An 18,891-nucleotide genomic window follows, 5' to 3' on the forward strand; every position below is an offset into this window, starting at 1 on the left:
GTGGACTTGTTAAGGTGGTGGTTTGGTGTCGTATCACCTTTTTGGCCGTCTACCATCGGCGATTTAGTATGGTGACCTTCCACCGTGGCGATTGTGGTCATGCGTCCACTCGCGGGTAACTCGGTATAGTGACCGTCTACCCGTAGGACCCGTAAGTAACTTAGTGCAGTGACTGTCCACCTGTAGGCGACTTTGGCCATGCATCTACCCGTAGGTAACTTAGTATAGTGACTGTCCACCCGTAGGCGACTTGGGCCATGCGTCTACCCATAAGTGACTTAGTGTTGTGACCGTCCACCCATAGGCGACTTTAGTCATGCGTCTACCCATAAGTGACTTAGTGTAGCGACCGTCCACCTGTAGGCGACTTTGGCCGTGCGTCTTCCCGTAGTTAACTTAGTATAATGACCGTCCACCCATAGGCGACTTTGGTCATACGTCCACCTTGAGAGGTGATATTCAATTTAAGAAGTGAGGGCCACCTTGAGAAGCGGGGTTCACCTTGAAAGGTGATGTTCACCTTGGGAGGTGATATTTTGAGCCGATGCATTGTATAAATAATCCTCGTCTGTTGCCCACCATGAACATTGAAGACCAAAGATTGATGGTAGGACCAACTAAGGAATTGGAAGATGACCCTTTGGACGACAACCACCCTACAAGAGACACTTGACGGGCAGCTGTCTATCCACGTTGGGCATAGCCACGTAGCACTCTCATGTATCAACTTGAACTCCTCTAGCTTATCCTATATTGTACCCCATAGGGACCTTAACTAGGAGGTAGTATGTTGAGGTTGTAGCTCTTAATGTGTGGAGGGTTGGTCTTTCGTCTTGCTGGGTTGCTCTAGTTCTTGCGGATGTTGTATCCCAGGTCCATTTCTAACAAATTACTGCAACTTCCCTTGACCTACAAGGATCTCTATTTGTTGTTTTAGATCATAACACTCCTTCATGTCATGTCCATGATCATGGTGGTAATGTCATCATTTGTGTTTTGATCGCTTGCCTTCTCTTTGGACAATTGTTCATCGTCCTCCATCGTAGTCATCAATCCTACTCTTCTATTTGCTCTTCCCTTTTGTAATATTTCAAAGGGATGGGTAGTGATTATGACCACTTCTACATTGATCATGCAATAAGACTTGATGTTCTTGAAGCTGTTTAATTTGCACTTCCAACGCTTGATTTTGTAACATAAGGGCTTTATTTTGTTGAGTAAGTTGCAACCGCAGCCGAGAGTGTCTCCATTCCATTATTGATGGGGGGATTTCTAGTTTCTTGCTTGATGATGCCATCGATCGAGTTTGGACGGGTACGACCTTTTGTCATAGGGATAAAGCAATGGCTGATTACTTCATAGCTTCCCACGGACGGCGCCAAGCGATGATGTCGAAAATCGTCGTAAAGCCATACGGTCCTCACGAGCCTTTGACTAGAACCTGCACAACACAAAAGCTGAAGACCTTAAGAGGTGTATCGGTGTGGTACCGGCCAAATACCTGGACGGTCAAGTTAGAGAAATCTCTTGTTCGCAACTCTAGAATACAGAGCTAGGGTGAATCATGCATACCTTACTTTGTGAGGGTTTTGGGGTATTTATAGTAGCGTCAGGGCCGAAATTCATGCCTTGGTCAAGAAGTTCTTTCCTTCTAGGAGAGTAACTCGTGGATTTTGAGTATCTCTTAGAGTTTTTTTCCTTATAGGAGTCTTCTTAATTAGGGTTAGGCGTGTAGCACAAGAACTCTCCTTATATACGTATGGGTGGAGATCAAGTAAAGTTATGGATGGAGGTTTAATTAACCTCTTCAGCTTATTCCGTCGACCTACGGCATCGTCCCTTTTCGGGGTCGTCGGCTCATAATTAAAGTCGTCAGCTCTGTTATGAAGCTATAGACTTCGAGATGCAGTCCCTTGCGACAAGCAAGCCTAACGACATCATTGGGCTCGACGCCAGACTCATCGGAGATTCATGTATCCCCTTCAGCTTACTAGCTTCAGCTTGCTGTCGTCAGCTTACTACCTTCGGCTTACTGCCTTAGCTCCTGTCGTCACCTTAATCTCTTCGACTCTTGTCGTCACCTTACTATCTTCAGCTTACTACCTTCAGCTTACTACCTTCAGCTTACTACCTTTAGCTTACTGTCCTCACCTTAATCTCTTGAACTGCATCGTCACCTTACTACCTGACTACTGCCTTCGGCTTCTTGTCCCGTCGGCTCCTGTCTTCGGCTTCCTGCGCCGACTTCCTGTCTTCGGCTTACTGCCTTCAGCTTACTGTCTTCGGCTCCTGTCGTTCAGCTTCCTGTCTTCGGCTGCCTGCCTCGACTTCCTGCCTTGACTCCTGCTTCATTCCTGTCTTCGGCTTCCTTGTCTTCGGCTTCCTGCCTTCGGCCCCTGCCTTCGACTCCTGCCTTTCGAGCTTCCTGTCTTCAGCTTCCTGTCTTCGCGCCCGGCTTGTCTTCAGCTTACTACCTTCAACTTACTACCTTCATTCCTGTCGTCGAGCTCCTGTCTCGGCTTTATTCCTCGACTCCTGTCTTCGGCTTGCTTGTGCCGAATGGCTTGGGGCATGAGGTGAAGCTGTAGACTTTGCAAGAAGGTGGTTTCATGAGTGAAGCTGACGACCTTATTATATCCATCGCTCTTTGTTTCGTCGTGGGCTAATTACAAAATTATCCTTATCAATATGTATAAATAAGGCGAGGTGGGGCGTGCAAAACTAGCACTCATCAGTCATCTCACCATCTCTCTTTGAGGTGGGGAAATTCCGCGCAGCACGGAACAGGCAAAGGTGGGTCGTGCGGGGCGGGTTATTTTTCCATCTATACACAACAAAACGGCATGGTTGACTACAGAAATTTCAAGGCCATGACTGATAATACTTCGCTAATAATGATAAATTATGGTCCAAATTGTTACTAACAAATTTGACGTGTTTGAGGGTCCAAGTAGGAGCAATGGGTCTGATGTTCGAGAAAGTGCAAGTAGAATAATAGAATCTTTCTCAAGTAGAATAATAGAATATCGCAACAGTTTAGTACCGTTTTGGATTTTTTGGTGGATGTGAATGGTGATGCAAATCTGGATGTAGGACCTAATTCAAAGATTCGAAAGATGTACACCACGTCCACACCACACCGCATGTGTAGGATCTATAGCTTTAAACAAACTTTTTTTTTTTTTTGTCTTCCCTTGTTGATAAATAGCTTTAAACAAACTATAAATGGATCTAAGCTGCCATTATGTATTGAATCAGACGGCAACATATGGCTAACTTAAACAAAAGAGCAATACAACACATACGCATATTGTATCGAATCAGATCGAATGTAGCACTTTTTTTTTTATATGTTTTGCCACAATTTTTTCCCATATTTTGCTGAAATTTTTATATTAGGATTAGTGAGAAAAAAAAAAAAAAAGAAGAAGAAAGAAAGTGATAAGTTCATACAACAACCTCAACAAATTATGAAAAAATTTGTGACAAAAGTTGTGTTGTAAAAATTGTACAAAAGAAAAAAAATACCATAACAGATTTTTATATTATTTATGTTTTTTTTTTTGCTAAGCTATTATTGTTTAGTTGTTGCTATTTTAGTATCCACTTGGCAGATTCTGACTTATTTAAGTTTTTTTATTAATTATTATTTTGAAAAAAGTGGAACATTTATAGAACCTATTATAAAAATAAAAAAAAATAAAAAAATGTATAGAACCTCTTTTAATAAGTTAAGAATGATAGTGGGTGGTTAAAGAAAGAATTATATGTTAGCAAACTCAAAGGCTCTCATTTTACGTACCAAACCCACTACAATTTAGAAATTTCATCCCGAATTCATCCTAATATCCCCTCAAAAAAAATGTATATATATATATGTTAGACCAAAAAACTTCTTTGGCAACTTAAGCCCATGTTTTGGTAACTATTTTCGTTTTCTTGTTTTCAAGGGAAAAAGAAAAAAAACAAATTTTTTCTGTTTTTAAAATGAAAAACACGTTTGATTAGTTTAAAGGAAAAACATATTTTCCAAAAATAAAATTCAAGAAATTTGTTTGGTAGTTGTTTTTGAAAAAGTTGAATTTTGTTTTTTTTGGTTAATTTAAAAAAAAAAAATTATATGTATTCTAATTCAAAAACACGTTTGCTCCAAAGTATTTAAAATCTTTACAGCTAGAGGAATTATAAAATCAAATGTTTTGTATATAACATTCAATTTTGAAACTTTAATAATATAAGTAAGACTGAAACTATAACAATTTAATCAAGTCTTATAAAAGATAATCAATAACTAAACCTTACAACATGGCATCAATGCCAGGGAATCAATTTCATTCAAAAAAAAAAAACGTGGCATCAATGATGCCTATTATTTGCCAACGTCAATCCTGCGATCTAATCCCTGTAAGTTGCCATAGCTTCAGTGGCTTGATCAGTTAAGTCAACAATGTGCGATGGCTCACCTGAATTATTCCTACCTTCACCTTCAACAGTAAGGTTATCAATATGAGTAAACAAGCAATCATTTCTTATTGTCATTCGAATAAAGTTATGAATTGTGCAATAGGCTCTCATCACATTCCCTTGTCGAAATGGTTTATAACGGGGTATCATTTTTAAGACTGAAAATTGTGTCTTTAAAACGCCAAAACATCTTTCAATTACATTACGAAAATAGGAATGTCTATAATTGAAAAGCTCTTTTGCACGTTTAGGACGATCCCCACCTCAAAAGTCTCGTAGATCTTTCAGTACGGTACAGAGGTAGAAACCCCAAGGTGCATGGATAACCAAAATCCACTAAATAATAGCCACCTAACAAAAAAATAATAAGATAAAGAGAAGTATGACATGGTGAATGGATTAAAATTGAAAATTGTAAATATGTAAGTGAGGCAACAATATATCTTACCAGATGGAGGCCATGGGAAATTATTTTTTAGCCTTTGAAGTGCATCTAAAAATACTTGTGAGTCATTGCCTGTACCCTCTCAACCAGTGTAAACAAATGTAAACTTCATATCAAAATCACATGCACACATTATATTGTGGGCGATTGTGGCCTTTCGATTCCTATAGCTGACTTGCTTTGATGCTAGAGCTCATGCATTGATACATGTTCCATCAATTACGCCTATACATTTCTAGATAAAATATAAACACAAGTATTAACATATGCGAGCAAATAATATTTGTATGATAAAATGAACAGTAATTTGGGATTACCTTGAAATATGGAAAGAATTTGGTATTCTTAGCAATACGTGGATGCACTTCATTGCTTTGAGAAGGACGTATAATGAATTTTTCTAGGCGGCATATTGCTCTTACAGTTTCCTTATATTGTCTATCCACTGTCTTAATTGAGTGTTGAAAATGATCTGCTATTAGCCTTATCGTCACATTATGTCCTACTATTAATAGGAACATACCAACTACCTCCTCCACTGTGATCCAGTGTGAGTTTGTTAGGAACTTATGTGTTCTCAAATAGTTATAAAGACTTATAAATGTTGGTCTATCCATGCGGAATAACTCATAACACGTTCAAGGATTGCCATTCAATATCTCTTTTATAAATGCGTCAGCAATCAACATAGAGATACGTTGAGGCTCCTTAGGAATATAGTTGTTTTTATTCTTAACAAACATTAGCAGGAAGAACATATCATCGTCCTCTTCCTCATTTGAAGAGGATGAACTGCAATTATAATTTGGTTCAACATTCATCCTGGACAATGAAACATGGAAACAACTAAGGAACAACCTCAAAACAAATGCCAAACCACCAAATTAACAAATATAGAAATAAAAGGAGATATTGACATTAAATTTTAAATACAATTTGTAAAAACCGTTGAAAAAGAGAACAAACTTAAACCATTACATAGTTGTTGCACAAGGATAGCTTATTATATGAAATCACCTTGTTAAGAAATTCATTACAATACAAAAAGATATCAAAGAATTCAAAAAAAAAAAAAAAAGCTACAATATTTTGTGTTTCATGGCTCCTGTTAAATCTCACATATTTTGTGTTTCATATGGCACTTGCTTTTTTTTTTTTTTTTTTCTAATGAACTATACGGCACCTGTTAAATCTCACACTGCAATTGCACTATTATATACTTATAAAACTGGAATCCTATAAACTAGGGCAGTATTATATGCCTATAAAATAAACCAAATGTGCTAACACTATTATATAACTATAAAATAAACCAAACGTACAATTTTATCACATCAATCCCTAAGATGGATTCTGTAAAGCTAGTTGTCCTTGTAACATTAGTTTTTCAAAGTTAAAGTAGGTCTCATTTATATAGATAGTAAAATATTATTTTAGATGTGTACCTTTGACTAATGGATCACCAAAACCTGTAAAAGATTGAGCAAATCTGCTAATAGAAAACATAAATATAAAATTAGGGAGAGAGAGAGAGAGAGAGAGAGGGAGAGATAAATTAGAGGCGCAAAGAATAAAACTGGAGGGGAGACTGAGAAAGGGAGAGGGTTTTCAATACTTGGCATCCTTGTTTCTAGTTTCGTTCTCTAGCCTCTCTGTGGTGAATTGGAGGCGTAGCAAAAAACAAGAAATATATAGCACGATTTGTGTGGGAAATTTTAGTAGAAAGTAGCAGCAAAGAGTGAAAAAATTATGTGAAGTAGCGGCAACAAGAAAAAATGTATAAATCAAAATCAAAATAAGTTTGCACAGTTCGAACCAGAGAGCTGGTTCATTAAAGTTGTAAAATAACTTGTTTTTCCCGTGTTTTCACAAGCCTACAAAAACACAAAATTGAAAAGAGCCCTTTGGTTGTTTTCATTTTTCTTTATAAATTAGAAACAAAAATTGTTTTCTCTTTTTTGTAGTTTTGAGCTTACCAAATAATTTTTTGAGATTGGAAATAGAAAATAGCCCTTGAAAACAGAAAAATGATAAAAAAAACAATTACCAAACGTGCCAAGTTTCCTACTAAAAAAAGCGTGCCAAGCTTGGAATCCTAACTGAAACAAAAAATAAATAAGACTATTATACACAACTTGGCAAAGCATAACTTATCCATATATCTCTAATGAAAAGGAAAAATTATATTATAGGGTGATTTTATAAGACATTTCTTTCATACTATGTGGGACTCACAGTATGTGTGGATTCTACACTTATGTGTGAGTATTACGTTTACATGTTGTGAGAGAGTCATAAAAGACATTCTCCTAGTAAAAGAGCAACACAAGAGTGAAGGAATACAAAGCATTTATATATTTTGTCCTCTACCAATCCAATTTTTTTTGTAAATTTTTTAAGAGAAAAAGAGTGGCACATGTATTTTTGTGGTAGAAGTCTTAGTTTTTTTTGGTGAAAATTAAATAATCAAAAGGGAGTATTTTAGTAATGTTAATTGCATAATCATATTGGATATAAGTATATGAGGAATGAAATACAAACTCTTTCCAAACAATAATAAACATGTCAACTGATAATTGGATTAATTGTCACAAATACCAATAGTGGTCTATATATGTGAGTGATATAATCTAATCACACATTAACTAATATGTAAGTTGTGTCGAAAATGTATACACTCCTGCACACACTTTGTCATAACTAACACACATGTCAAATGATAAATTGGATTATTTTTTAACAAATATCAATAGTGGTTTCCATATGTGAGTGATATAACTTAATCCTACAATGACAAATTTGCATGTTGTGTCAAAATTAGGGCTATCCACCCAACCCAAAAACCTGACCCACTTGCCTCACCCACCGAAACCCGAACTGCCAACTACCTAAACCGACCACCTCGACGGTTGGCGGTGGGTCACTACCCACAAAACTCGACACTTTCGGGTCTATTGGTGGGTTTCCTCCCTTGTCACAACTAATAAACATGTCAAATGATAATTGGATTATTTTTCACAAATATTAGTAGTGGTTTCCATATGTGAGTGATATAACTTAATCATACAAAGACAATTTTGCATGTTGTGTCAAAATTAGGGCTATCCACCCAACCCAAAAACCTAACCCACCTGCCTCACCCATTGAAACCTGAATCGCCAACCACCTAAACCGACCACCTTGACGATTGGCAGTGGGTCACTACCCACAGAACTCAACACCTTCGAGTCTATTGGTGGGTTTCCTCCCCCAAAACCCGACCCAATCATAAAATCAAAAAGATCTAGTGATATTTGAAGTTTTTGACGAAGAATTACTCAAAATCCACTAAATTATATGAGATCTCATTGAGATCTAGTCTAGATCCGATGAGATCTGGCCAAATCTTAACAGATCTGGCCAAATATCTACACCGGCGACAAAACCCGAAACATTTCGGTATAACTCAAAACCCGACGAGACCCGAACTGGACAATTTGACTAGTTTTCTGGGTTAGCTTTGGGTTTTGTTTTCACGCACTTAAAAGTTTCAGATTAAGTCCAGGTCGGGCACAAACTTGACTTGGCCCAACCCATGGACAACCTTAGTCAAAATGTGTGAAAAGTGTGCAACCATGGAAAAACTCATGTTCGATTCAAACCCATTTTATAACTCTTAAACCTACCCTTCTCTCTCTCTCTCTCTCTGTACCACTTCAACCAATACCAAAGACATTGCCAAATTCCTACCCCTCAAATATTTCTTCTCTCTGTTGATTAATTAATGCGTTTGATTGATAGCCTAAATTATACACGTACTACATAGATTGGTTGGGCATAAATAATGGTTAGCTTGTATCAACTATACATGGTTTAGTACCAATGGAAATCAACTAAGGCACTCTCTCAGTTCTCAACCACCTTCTCAAGAATCTAAGGACCTGTTTATTATACAATTTCAAACTCACATTTTACATTTTAAACAATATTACACACTTTTTCATCCACTTTTTCACCAATACATATTTCAAAAACTACTAAAATTTTATCTCAAACCACTCTATCAACCACCCTCTAAAAAAATCGCATTAAAAAAATAAACAACATAGATTCTTCACCAATCACCTCTCTCACTCTGACTACTTTTCTCAAGAAATCATTTTCAATCAACATTGCATAACCGAACCCTTGTATAGGGCCAGGGCTCAGAAATAAAGCCCGATGGGGCCTAGTCAATTTTTTGACCCTTCTCGATCCAAGACATCATTATACCTTCTGACAAATAATAAACTTTTTTTTTTTAGTGCATTATTTAGGAGTTATGAACATTTCACTTCAGAGGTGGTCCAGGATTGATGAAATTAGTGAATTACTCAAATTTAAGTTGTACTAGACACTAGAGACACAGTTAATGTTATAAATGTTACACTATTTGTTGGTTGGACCCAAATCTGACCAAACTTATCCAAGGTTATAATATTAATCTCTAATTTGTTCTAATTCAAAAGAATTATGTTAGTATATAAAAAAAATTGTGTTAAGTGTGATTAGTTGAACTAGCAGTGGCGGTGCCATGTTCAGGTCAGGGTGTTCCCAAGTACACCCTGACCTAAAAAAAAAAAGTTATATATAATAATTAAAAAAAATTCATTTTTTTACCCTTAAAAAAAATTAGGAACACCCTCAACCAAAAGCGGATTCTGGACGAAAACAAAAACTCTTGATTTTCCATTCAATGTAATGAAAATATAAACCTATAATCCAAATAAAGCAGATATAGATCAATAATATAGGTGAGAAGATGTTGTGTTGGGTAGAGGTGGCTTGAGAGAGGAGCATAGAGGTGCTATTAGGGATGAATGATGCTCGTTGAAAGAAGCACGATGGTGGCATAAAAAGATGCTTGTGGAGAACATTGAGAGAGAAGAAATGCTGTGACTAAGAAATAAGGAAGAAGAAAGAAAAGATGAAACTCAATAAAGTAGATTTGAAGAAAAATCTAGAAGAGACAGGATAGTGATAAGATGTAAAGCATGTGTGCAGGGACCTGATGGAGAAAACAAAGGAAAAGGGAAAAAAAAGTTATTAAAAATAAAATAAAATTAAAGGGTGGGCCTTGGTTTATGGTTTGGTTATGACATGGGTATAATTTAAGGCTTGGGTTTATCACTTGATTAGCCCACTCAACTTTTAATTACATTATACATATTAATTATACACATAACAAATTATAGAAGAAAATTAATAAACAAATTAAACAACTAAATTATGTTAGGCTAAACAATAATGAAACAATATATTATAAAAGAAAAACAAATTAAATTATGTTAGGCTAAACAATAATTAATAATTTTATAATTAATGAAATAACAATATAACAAATTATAGTTTAAAAGACAAACAAATTAATGAAATAACTAAACAACAAATTAATTAATAATTTTATTAATATTTCAAATGAACTTATAGTTTGTTATTTATTCTTTTGCTAGAATTATGGACAAATATTTGATAAGAAAACCACGTAGAAGGCAATTGTAAACTTTATATATTTGCGTATTTTTTTTATTGTTGTTGTTATTAATATATAATTTTTTCTTTTTATTAGATTTTGTAATTTATACTTATTGAGAAACATCCTAAAAAAATTTCTAGAGCCGAACTAGTTAAAAAATTTTATAATTAAATATATGATTAGGAATTCAAATTTTACCTTCATAAAAAATTAGCTATTGCCTTATTTATTTTTGAGAAAGAGCTATTGCCTTAACTTGATAATAAAACAAGCAATTATTGTAAAATAAACGCTATTAACAACACTGTTTAACTTCCACCGAAAACATTGTCATGCAATCATTATCTCATTGACGATGCTCGGCCAAAAAAATTGAAAAGGACTTTGACTATGAAGCATGACTCGTGAGTGAGCACACGACTAATAAGACACACGTTTGGCCCACTCCCACGTCTCATATGGGGAGACGTGGAGTGCATGGAAGTATTGACGGTGAAACCCACTTCTAATCTTTTAACTCTTACCTTTTCTTAACTCTGTGAAAATTGGTAGGTCTGTTGCATTAAATTTGTGCAACATTTTCTTTGTATTCAACTACACTTAACACTTATCACCACTCCCATAGGCCTAAAGGACTAAAGTTTCTTTCTTTCTTTCTTTTTAGCCTTTTACTAAAGTTTCTTTCTCTCTCTCTCTCTCTCTCTCTTTTCTGATACGGGGTACATTTGGCTCTGAGAAAGCTTTTAGAAAAAGGTAAGCAAAAACAAATTAAGGGAAATGGTGAATCTGAATCTTGTTCTTTTGAGCTGTGTGATGCTTTTCTTATTTTATGAGACTTTGGATAGGACCCAGGAAAAGAAATAAAAAAGAATCCTTTATAGACAAGTATTTAAGTTTTCAAAATTCCTTTCTTTTTCCCAACATTTTCTTAGCAACCAAACAGAAACAAAAAGGTAGGAATTTTTTTTTGGGGGGTCATTTTTTCACAGTTTAAGTAACTGGGTCTTCTTTGTTTTAGTGTGGGGTAGCAAGTGAAAGAAGAAAGAAGATGGTTAGGATATTGGTCCAAGTAGTGGGGGTTGTGTGCTTGTGGTGGTGGTGGAGTGCTGCAATGGCAGAGACTGAGTCTATCAAGTACAAAGACCCGAAACAACCCGTGATGGTTCGGGTAAAGGACCTGTTGGGTCGAATGAGTCTGGAGGAGAAGATTGGTCAGATGGTTCAGATTGATAGGAGTGTGGCCAATGCTGAGGCTATGAAGACTTACTTCATTGGTAAAATTCATTTATATCAAAGTTTCTATTTTATGTGCATTTGGTATCAATCCATGTATGGTTTTCGATGAACCCACTTTGTGATTTGTGGAATTTGAATCTTTAATGGGTTAATTTTAGTGTTTGTTTCTATGATCCTACATTGTGTGTTACACTTGGAATCATAAAGGTGGCATTTTTTTTGGGTTTGTTTTTGAAGTTAATCCTTTCATTTGTTCTTGTTCTCATACAGTTAAAAGTGAAAAAAATGTAGGAATATGGCTGTGAATGCCAAGCCGAGAGAATTAAAAGTTCACTGTTGGTTTTTTTAATTTGGTTCGAACACATAGTCGAGCTTTAACTCATTGTTCAAGTTTGTTTGTGAGTTACTTGATTTTATTCTTTCCCCATATATATTAAACACCATGACTTATTTCATTGGTAAAAATCAATCATATCAAAGCTTCTACTCTATGCGCATTTGGCATCATTCCATGATTGGTTTTCAATGAACCCACTTTGTGCTTTGTGGAATTTGTATCTTTAATGGGTCAGTTTAGTGTTTGTTTGTATGGTCCCACAATGTGTGTTACACTTTGAATCATAAAGGTGGCATTTTTTTTTTTTAAGTTAAATCATTTCATTTGTACCTGTTCCCATACAGTTGGAAGTGAAAAATCTGTGGAAATCCCTCTGGTGGTAATGATACCAAATTGATTGATATTATTTTATTAACTTTTTGGAATTTATAGATTTTGATGTTCATAAGAAAATTCCTTGATGATTTAACTTCATGGACGAATTTTAACTTATGCACTCTATGCTTTATATACATATAATGCAGAACTGTAATATCAAATTATAAGTGCATATGAATACTAGAATTCCTACTTATGTGCAGACTTTAATACAGAAGTATATATTGAACTTTGGACACTAAATTTTCTGAGCTACTAGTTGATGATTCTATGCTTTTCACTTCACTTAATTACCTCTTTATCTCTCTCTCTCTCTCTCTCAAACCTTGTTCTATGTGTAAGTTTGCACTGTCACGTTTTTGAAAATTGACTCTATATATATATGTGTGTGTTTGTGTGTATATATGTGTAAAGTTTGTTTTTACTTATAATATAAAATTGGTCTGTATTGCCAATATGGGGCCAAGAAACTTGACAATTAAAAACACTTTAATATTGAAATACTGGGATACCAAAGATAATAAAGATAAATTTATATAAGAGAGGGTGGACTGATGTATGGCTTTTTTTGCAGGCAGTGTATTGAGTGGTGGTGGAAGTGCACCACTTCCACAGGCTAGTGCAGAGGATTGGGTAAATATGATTAACGGATTTCAGAAAGGGTCTATGTCCACTCGCTTGGGCATTCCAATGATCTATGGTATTGATGCGGTTCATGGACACAATAATGTCTATAATGCTACAATATTTCCTCATAACATTGGTCTTGGAGCTACAAGGCAAGTAGATATATGAAATTCTTTTGGCATCTAGTTTCGAACACATTCAATATGGCATTGGTTACACAAGGAATGCCTAGTAAATGTATCAATTCAACTAAAGCCTGTTAAAGTTACATTCCTTTTGAATAGGTCTCCATTATGTTGATGCAAAGAGTTGAGGTGTAATATAACACGGAACTCATTTAACATGATTTAATGTGCATTGACTGGGAAGATAATGAAATACATATGTATCCTTATATTGAATTAATCTTTTAATGCATAGGGACCCTGAACTGGTGCGGAGGATTGGTGAAGCAACAGCACTTGAAGTCAGGGCTACAGGGATTCCTTATGTGTTTGCTCCATGCATTGCGGTAAAAGATATACTTCAGAGTTTTAGATAGTGTGCTACATATTTGAAGCTGCAAAATGCTTGCCTTATATGTGTTTTGTTAAAAACTTTGAAATTTTCCTGAAATCTTTTCTCCAGGTCTGTAGAGATCCAAGGTGGGGACGGTGTTATGAAAGCTACAGTGAGGATCCCCAAATTGTGCAAGAGATGACAGAAATTATACCTGGATTACAAGGAGAGATTCCTTCTAATTCTAGGAAGGGAGTTCCATATGTTGGTGGGAAGTATGAACCTTATTGCATTTATGGATAATATGATTTACCCTATGCTTACCTTTCTCCTGATTCTTTAATTATTAATTGAAGGGACAGTATCTCCATAGCTGAAATTCCATACTCCATACTTGCCAGGATTCAAGCCCAAAAAATAAAAAGTTCCAAGATTGATTTATGTGTTGTAAATTTTTTTTATTAACTTAATTGTTCACTATTTACCTGATTTAATTCATAAATTTCCTGCAGGAAAAAGGTGGCAGCTTGCGCAAAGCATTTTGTGGGAGATGGTGGGACAACCAAGGGCATCAATGAGAATAACACCATGACTGACCGGCACGGGTTGCTCAGCATTCACATGCCTGCCTATTCTGATGCTATCATCAAGGGTGTATCTACAGTCATGGTTTCCTACTCCAGCTGGAATGGAGAAAAGATGCATGCAAACCATGAACTAGTTACTGGCTTCTTGAAAGACACTCTTAAGTTTAAGGTTAATGTTCTTTTTTATATTTCCAAGCAAATTTTTGTTTTTCTATAGTTGTTAACAATGTAATCAGATGGACATCGAAGACAAAAGCCTGATTGCATCTCCTTATTTATGCACAAAGAATTAGGCAGACACAGAACTGAGATATTGCCTGCTTACATGTTTTAATCAACAAAAAAATGTTTTCTTTCATTATACAAAATTGTTTGTTTCATTTCATGGTGGCATTAAACGCAGAACTACACTTAATAGTTGCAGCAGGCTACACAAGTCCCTTTCAAAATCTGGCACTAGCTAGAGTCACGTCTTTTGTTAAATTCTTAAGATTCATATCAGTTTTCATTAGAACATATATCAACATTCTGTATGTACTACCTCCAGAACCTTACAACTCCTTTAATCTGTTTACTTAAGCATATCACTTATGTACTCCTCAAGTCATTGGTCTTGTACTACATGGAGTTTCTCTCATATGCTTGCATTTTATATCTTTTATAGTATTCCCCCCCCCCCCCCCCCCCCCCCCCAAAAAAATAAATGTCAACAATTTTCTTCTGGCTGCATTCTTTTTCCGAAAAGTTATTTTTACCATCCAACACTTTATCGATGAAAGGATATTAAGGTTTCTCTAAATTTCTAGTTATAAAATCCTTAAGGAATGATTTTTATTTACACAAGCGGTCACTTTTTCATTGTTTTCAACCATCAATCTACACTACAAATTATGTTTTTATTTTTACTAGATTCATATTATATTCTAATTACCCTTGCTTTACATCTTGCTTCAAAATGAGGCTTAAAATATTTTATTGTTGTTGTTGTTGTTACTGTTTATTGTTACCATGGTAAGTATCTCTTTTCATGTGTCTCATGCTAACAACAATTAATGTTCTATTAACTGTCAGGGCTTTGTTATCTCAGATTGGGAGGGTGTTGATAGGATTACCTCACCACCGCATTCAAACTACACATACTCTGTCCAAGCTGCAATTCAAGCCGGCATTGACATGGTCAGTGTCGATCTTTTGGGACAAATCTCATTAACTAGTGAACAAGAAAACTACATTTATGTTGTACTGTATTCCATACAAAAATGCCAATCTAGATGAAACTATTTAATTAACTCAGAGGCTTGGTTCTCGTGTTTAACAGGTAATGGTCCCTTTCAACTATACTGAGTTCATTGATGATCTTACCTACCTGGTCAAGAACAATTTCATCCCGATGGATCGCATTGACGATGCGGTGGCGAGGATTTTGCTAGTAAAGTTCACCATGGGTCTCTTTGAGAATCCCCTGGCTGATTTCAGCCTAGTCAATGAACTTGGTAGCCAGGTCAGTCAATTTGTTCCCAGCTTTTGAATTTGTCTGTCAACTTATAAATATTTCCAGTTACTCTGGCTATTTAGGCTTGCAATTGTAGTTGGTTAAATTAGATGGGATAAACATTTGTATCTTATTAAAATCCCATGCCAAAATAGTTTTTATAATTTTTCTGTGGCTAAAATGTGGTTTCCTGACTCCCTTTGCCTCTCCTCAATATTGTAAATATGCTTGGTAATCTAGTGCAAATAAAAAATTATCAGATATGAGCAAATGAATTTCCTGTTACTTGACTAGGTACACAGAGACTTGGCAAGAGAAGCTGTGAGGAAATCACTAGTGCTACTGAAGAATGGGGAAAATAAAACAAATCCAATATTACCACTATCCAAGAAGGCTCCAAAGATCTTAGTTTCTGGTACTCATGCCGACAATTTGGGTTATCAATGTGGTGGTTGGACAATTGAATGGGAAGGATTTAGTGGTAACAACTATACAAGGGGTATGTTCTTTCACATGAACCAAATATGCATTAAGTACTACTATTATCATCTATCACTTGGACAACAATGACAAATAGGACCCAGTTACTAGCTGTTGCGTGTGTCAATATTGGAAATTTGGCTGGTAGGTATTGCTAATAAGTAGGGATAATCCATTTAGGTTGGAAAATATTTGAAAATGAGTGTTTCCTTCTGAAAATTTTCAAATAACTCGGTATGATATGGTGACATTGGGATGCAAGTGAATATTCTGCAGATAATTTATTAAAACTTGGCTACATAGTTTGATGAAATACACTGGATGGTCTGGAAATTCCTTGGTATAAATTTGTCTTTAGTGACTTTGGGACTAATCTACCTTCATGGGAATTTTTTGCCCATTGCTTGAAGGTTCTTGGGCAGATTTGTGTTTAGTATGCTTCAAATAAGCATGTGTTGTCTAGACAAGGGTAGAAGCTACAGCTTTATGGTTGGCTTTCCTATTTCTAATTTACCCTGATTAGCTTTGTACAGTAGCATTCGTTTCCCATGCGAATAATGAATACTGGTAACTATTTAGCAATAAAATTGATGGATTTTCTTTCGCTGAGTAGGAACCACTATCCTTGGTGCTGTAACTTCAACTGTTGACCCAAGCACAGAAGTTGTCTACCGTGAAAATCCTGATAGTGACTTTGTCAAGTCTAACAACTTCGCATATGCCATTGTTGTTGTTGGTGAGCACCCTTATTCTGAGACGTTAGGGGACAGCATGACTCTCACTATGGTGGATCCTGGACCAAGCATCATTAAGAATGTATGTGAGGCTGTCAACTGTGTGGTTGTCGTCATTTCTGGCAGACCTATTGTGATCGAACCATATCTTTCATCAATTCATGCCCTGGTGGCTGCATGGTTACCAGGAACTGAGGGCCAAGGTGTGACTGATGTCCTTTATGGTGACTATGGATTCAGTGGAAAGCTTCCTAGAACATGGTTTAAAACTGTAGATCAACTGCCAATGAATTTCCTGGATTCTCACTATGATCCACTTTTCCCGTTTGGGTTTGGAGTCACAACTGAGTCTGTTAAGGACCTAGTGTCAAGGTAAATTCCATTAAGTACTCATGTCTTAACTTTTAATTCATATTATAGGCAAAGAAAATAAAGGATTATTTATGTTATCTTGCCCCTTCCTTTTGTATGGTTTCTTGGCTTAGAGACTGTTTGGAATTCGCTTATTTTGCTGAAATTGAAAACTTTTTAGTGAAAGTACTGTAAATAAAGGTAAATGTTTGTTGAAATAGTACAGTGAGACACATGAATAGTATCAAAAAGTGTAGTGAGACTCATGAATAGTAGCAAAAATAAGATGAATAGTAAAATAAGTTGGCAAAGAATAAGCCAACTAAACAAACACTTAATTTCTTTTCTTATGGTTTATTTCGTCACTTACTATTGTTTTGTGAAGTCATGGATGAAGCTGATATTTTATTTTGTTCATAAATAAATTTTCTGTTTACTTAGCAGTTACTGTGTCCATATTGCTTTTGTGGCATTTGATTTGAAACATTACTATATTCTAAAGGATCATTCTATCAATGATTATGTGAAGTACATTTTAGTCATTATTTGCTCGTGACTTTTATTACCCATGATTTTCATAAAAAATAAAAAATAAAAAATTTAACCTGCTTGATCACTTCATTAAAGAATCAATCTTTGTAGCTTGGTTTCATAGTGGCATATGTACTTGTTATGTCATTCTTTTATTAATATTTTTATATATTGAACTTGTTTTCTTAAGCTATTTATATTCATACTATAGGTCAACCTCAGCTGGTATTCATGAAAAGCCATCCACACTTACCATTGTAGTTTCTGTAATTAGCACTTTGTATCTCACAGGTATGGTTTTTTCACATAGTTAATCTGAAAGATTTTTTTTTTTATAATTTCTATCTGTTGCGCATTTATTGTACTTACCATTTGTTTTCCTTAAATGCTGACTAACTATGCAGCTCCAAACAACTGGCTAAATCAGAAGTAATTGGATTTGTTAGATGGTGTAGTACATTGGATGCTCCTCTCAAATTGCTATTTAGAAACTAACTTCTGGTAGTTTAGTGTAGGGTAAAAAGCAACACCTTCAGGCACTCAGTGTACTTATTTGATTCTACTATGACTTGCTGATTATTGGAGCAAGCAACTTTTAGAAGCCATTTTTTAGCTCGATTTTTCTGTTATGATTTGTCCTCGTATAATTTGTCTTGTAATAAATTTTATGATTATGCGGATGTAGTTGAACTCTTGAAAAGTATGCCAAAAAATTGAGGGAATGCATGGATAATTGATTTATATGGATCCGTCCATTTATAATTTATAATTTTTATACAAATATATTTATTTTATTCTATTAATTTAAAAAAAAAAAAAAGTAAATGTAAATGATTCCCGTTGAGAGAGGTCATATTTTAGAGAAAGAACTATAAACATAATAATTATGTTTTTTATTACATGCTTTGAGGAAAGATAATGTTATGGGACAAAAATGGAATTTTACCTAAGTGGAATGATGAAAAAAGACTAATGATTAGCGATTTTATCAAAATAAACTCTTCTAAAAGAATTTGACAAACCAATGAGACAAGGGTAAAGACATTCAAATTTCAAAACCATGGTATTGATGGTTAATAGTATTTAATATCAAATGATACAATGTTAGTTATATCAAAATCCAATAAATCAGAATGCAAAAATAACCACCCCACTAACACCCTTAAGAGTAGTGATGGAATGATGATAGGATTATTATGCAAACATGTTGAGGTACAATTTTTCATGTCCTAATTTC

The 18,891-nt window shown here is 35.2% G+C and overlaps 1 protein-coding gene across 1 annotated transcript; it reads left to right on the forward strand.

Moving 5' to 3' along the window:
• Positions 1–11,012: 11,012 nt before the first annotated feature.
• Positions 11,013–18,395, forward strand: LOC142617291 (uncharacterized). The gene is made up of 12 exons (XM_075790074.1): positions 11,013–11,156; positions 11,422–11,677; positions 12,929–13,133; positions 13,402–13,492; positions 13,609–13,754; positions 13,992–14,235; positions 15,138–15,242; positions 15,385–15,567; positions 15,853–16,057; positions 16,652–17,144; positions 17,866–17,945; positions 18,059–18,395. Exons 2-12 carry the CDS (start codon positions 11,452–11,454, stop codon positions 18,085–18,087), a joined length of 2,007 nt encoding a protein of 668 aa, XP_075646189.1. The 5' UTR covers positions 11,013–11,156; positions 11,422–11,451; the 3' UTR covers positions 18,088–18,395.
• The last annotated feature ends 496 nt before the right edge of the window (positions 18,396–18,891 follow it).

The sequence above is a fragment of the Castanea sativa genome, chromosome 11 (assembly GCF_040712315.1).
Source record: "Castanea sativa cultivar Marrone di Chiusa Pesio chromosome 11, ASM4071231v1".
NCBI classification, from domain to species: Eukaryota; Viridiplantae; Streptophyta; class Magnoliopsida; order Fagales; family Fagaceae; genus Castanea; species Castanea sativa.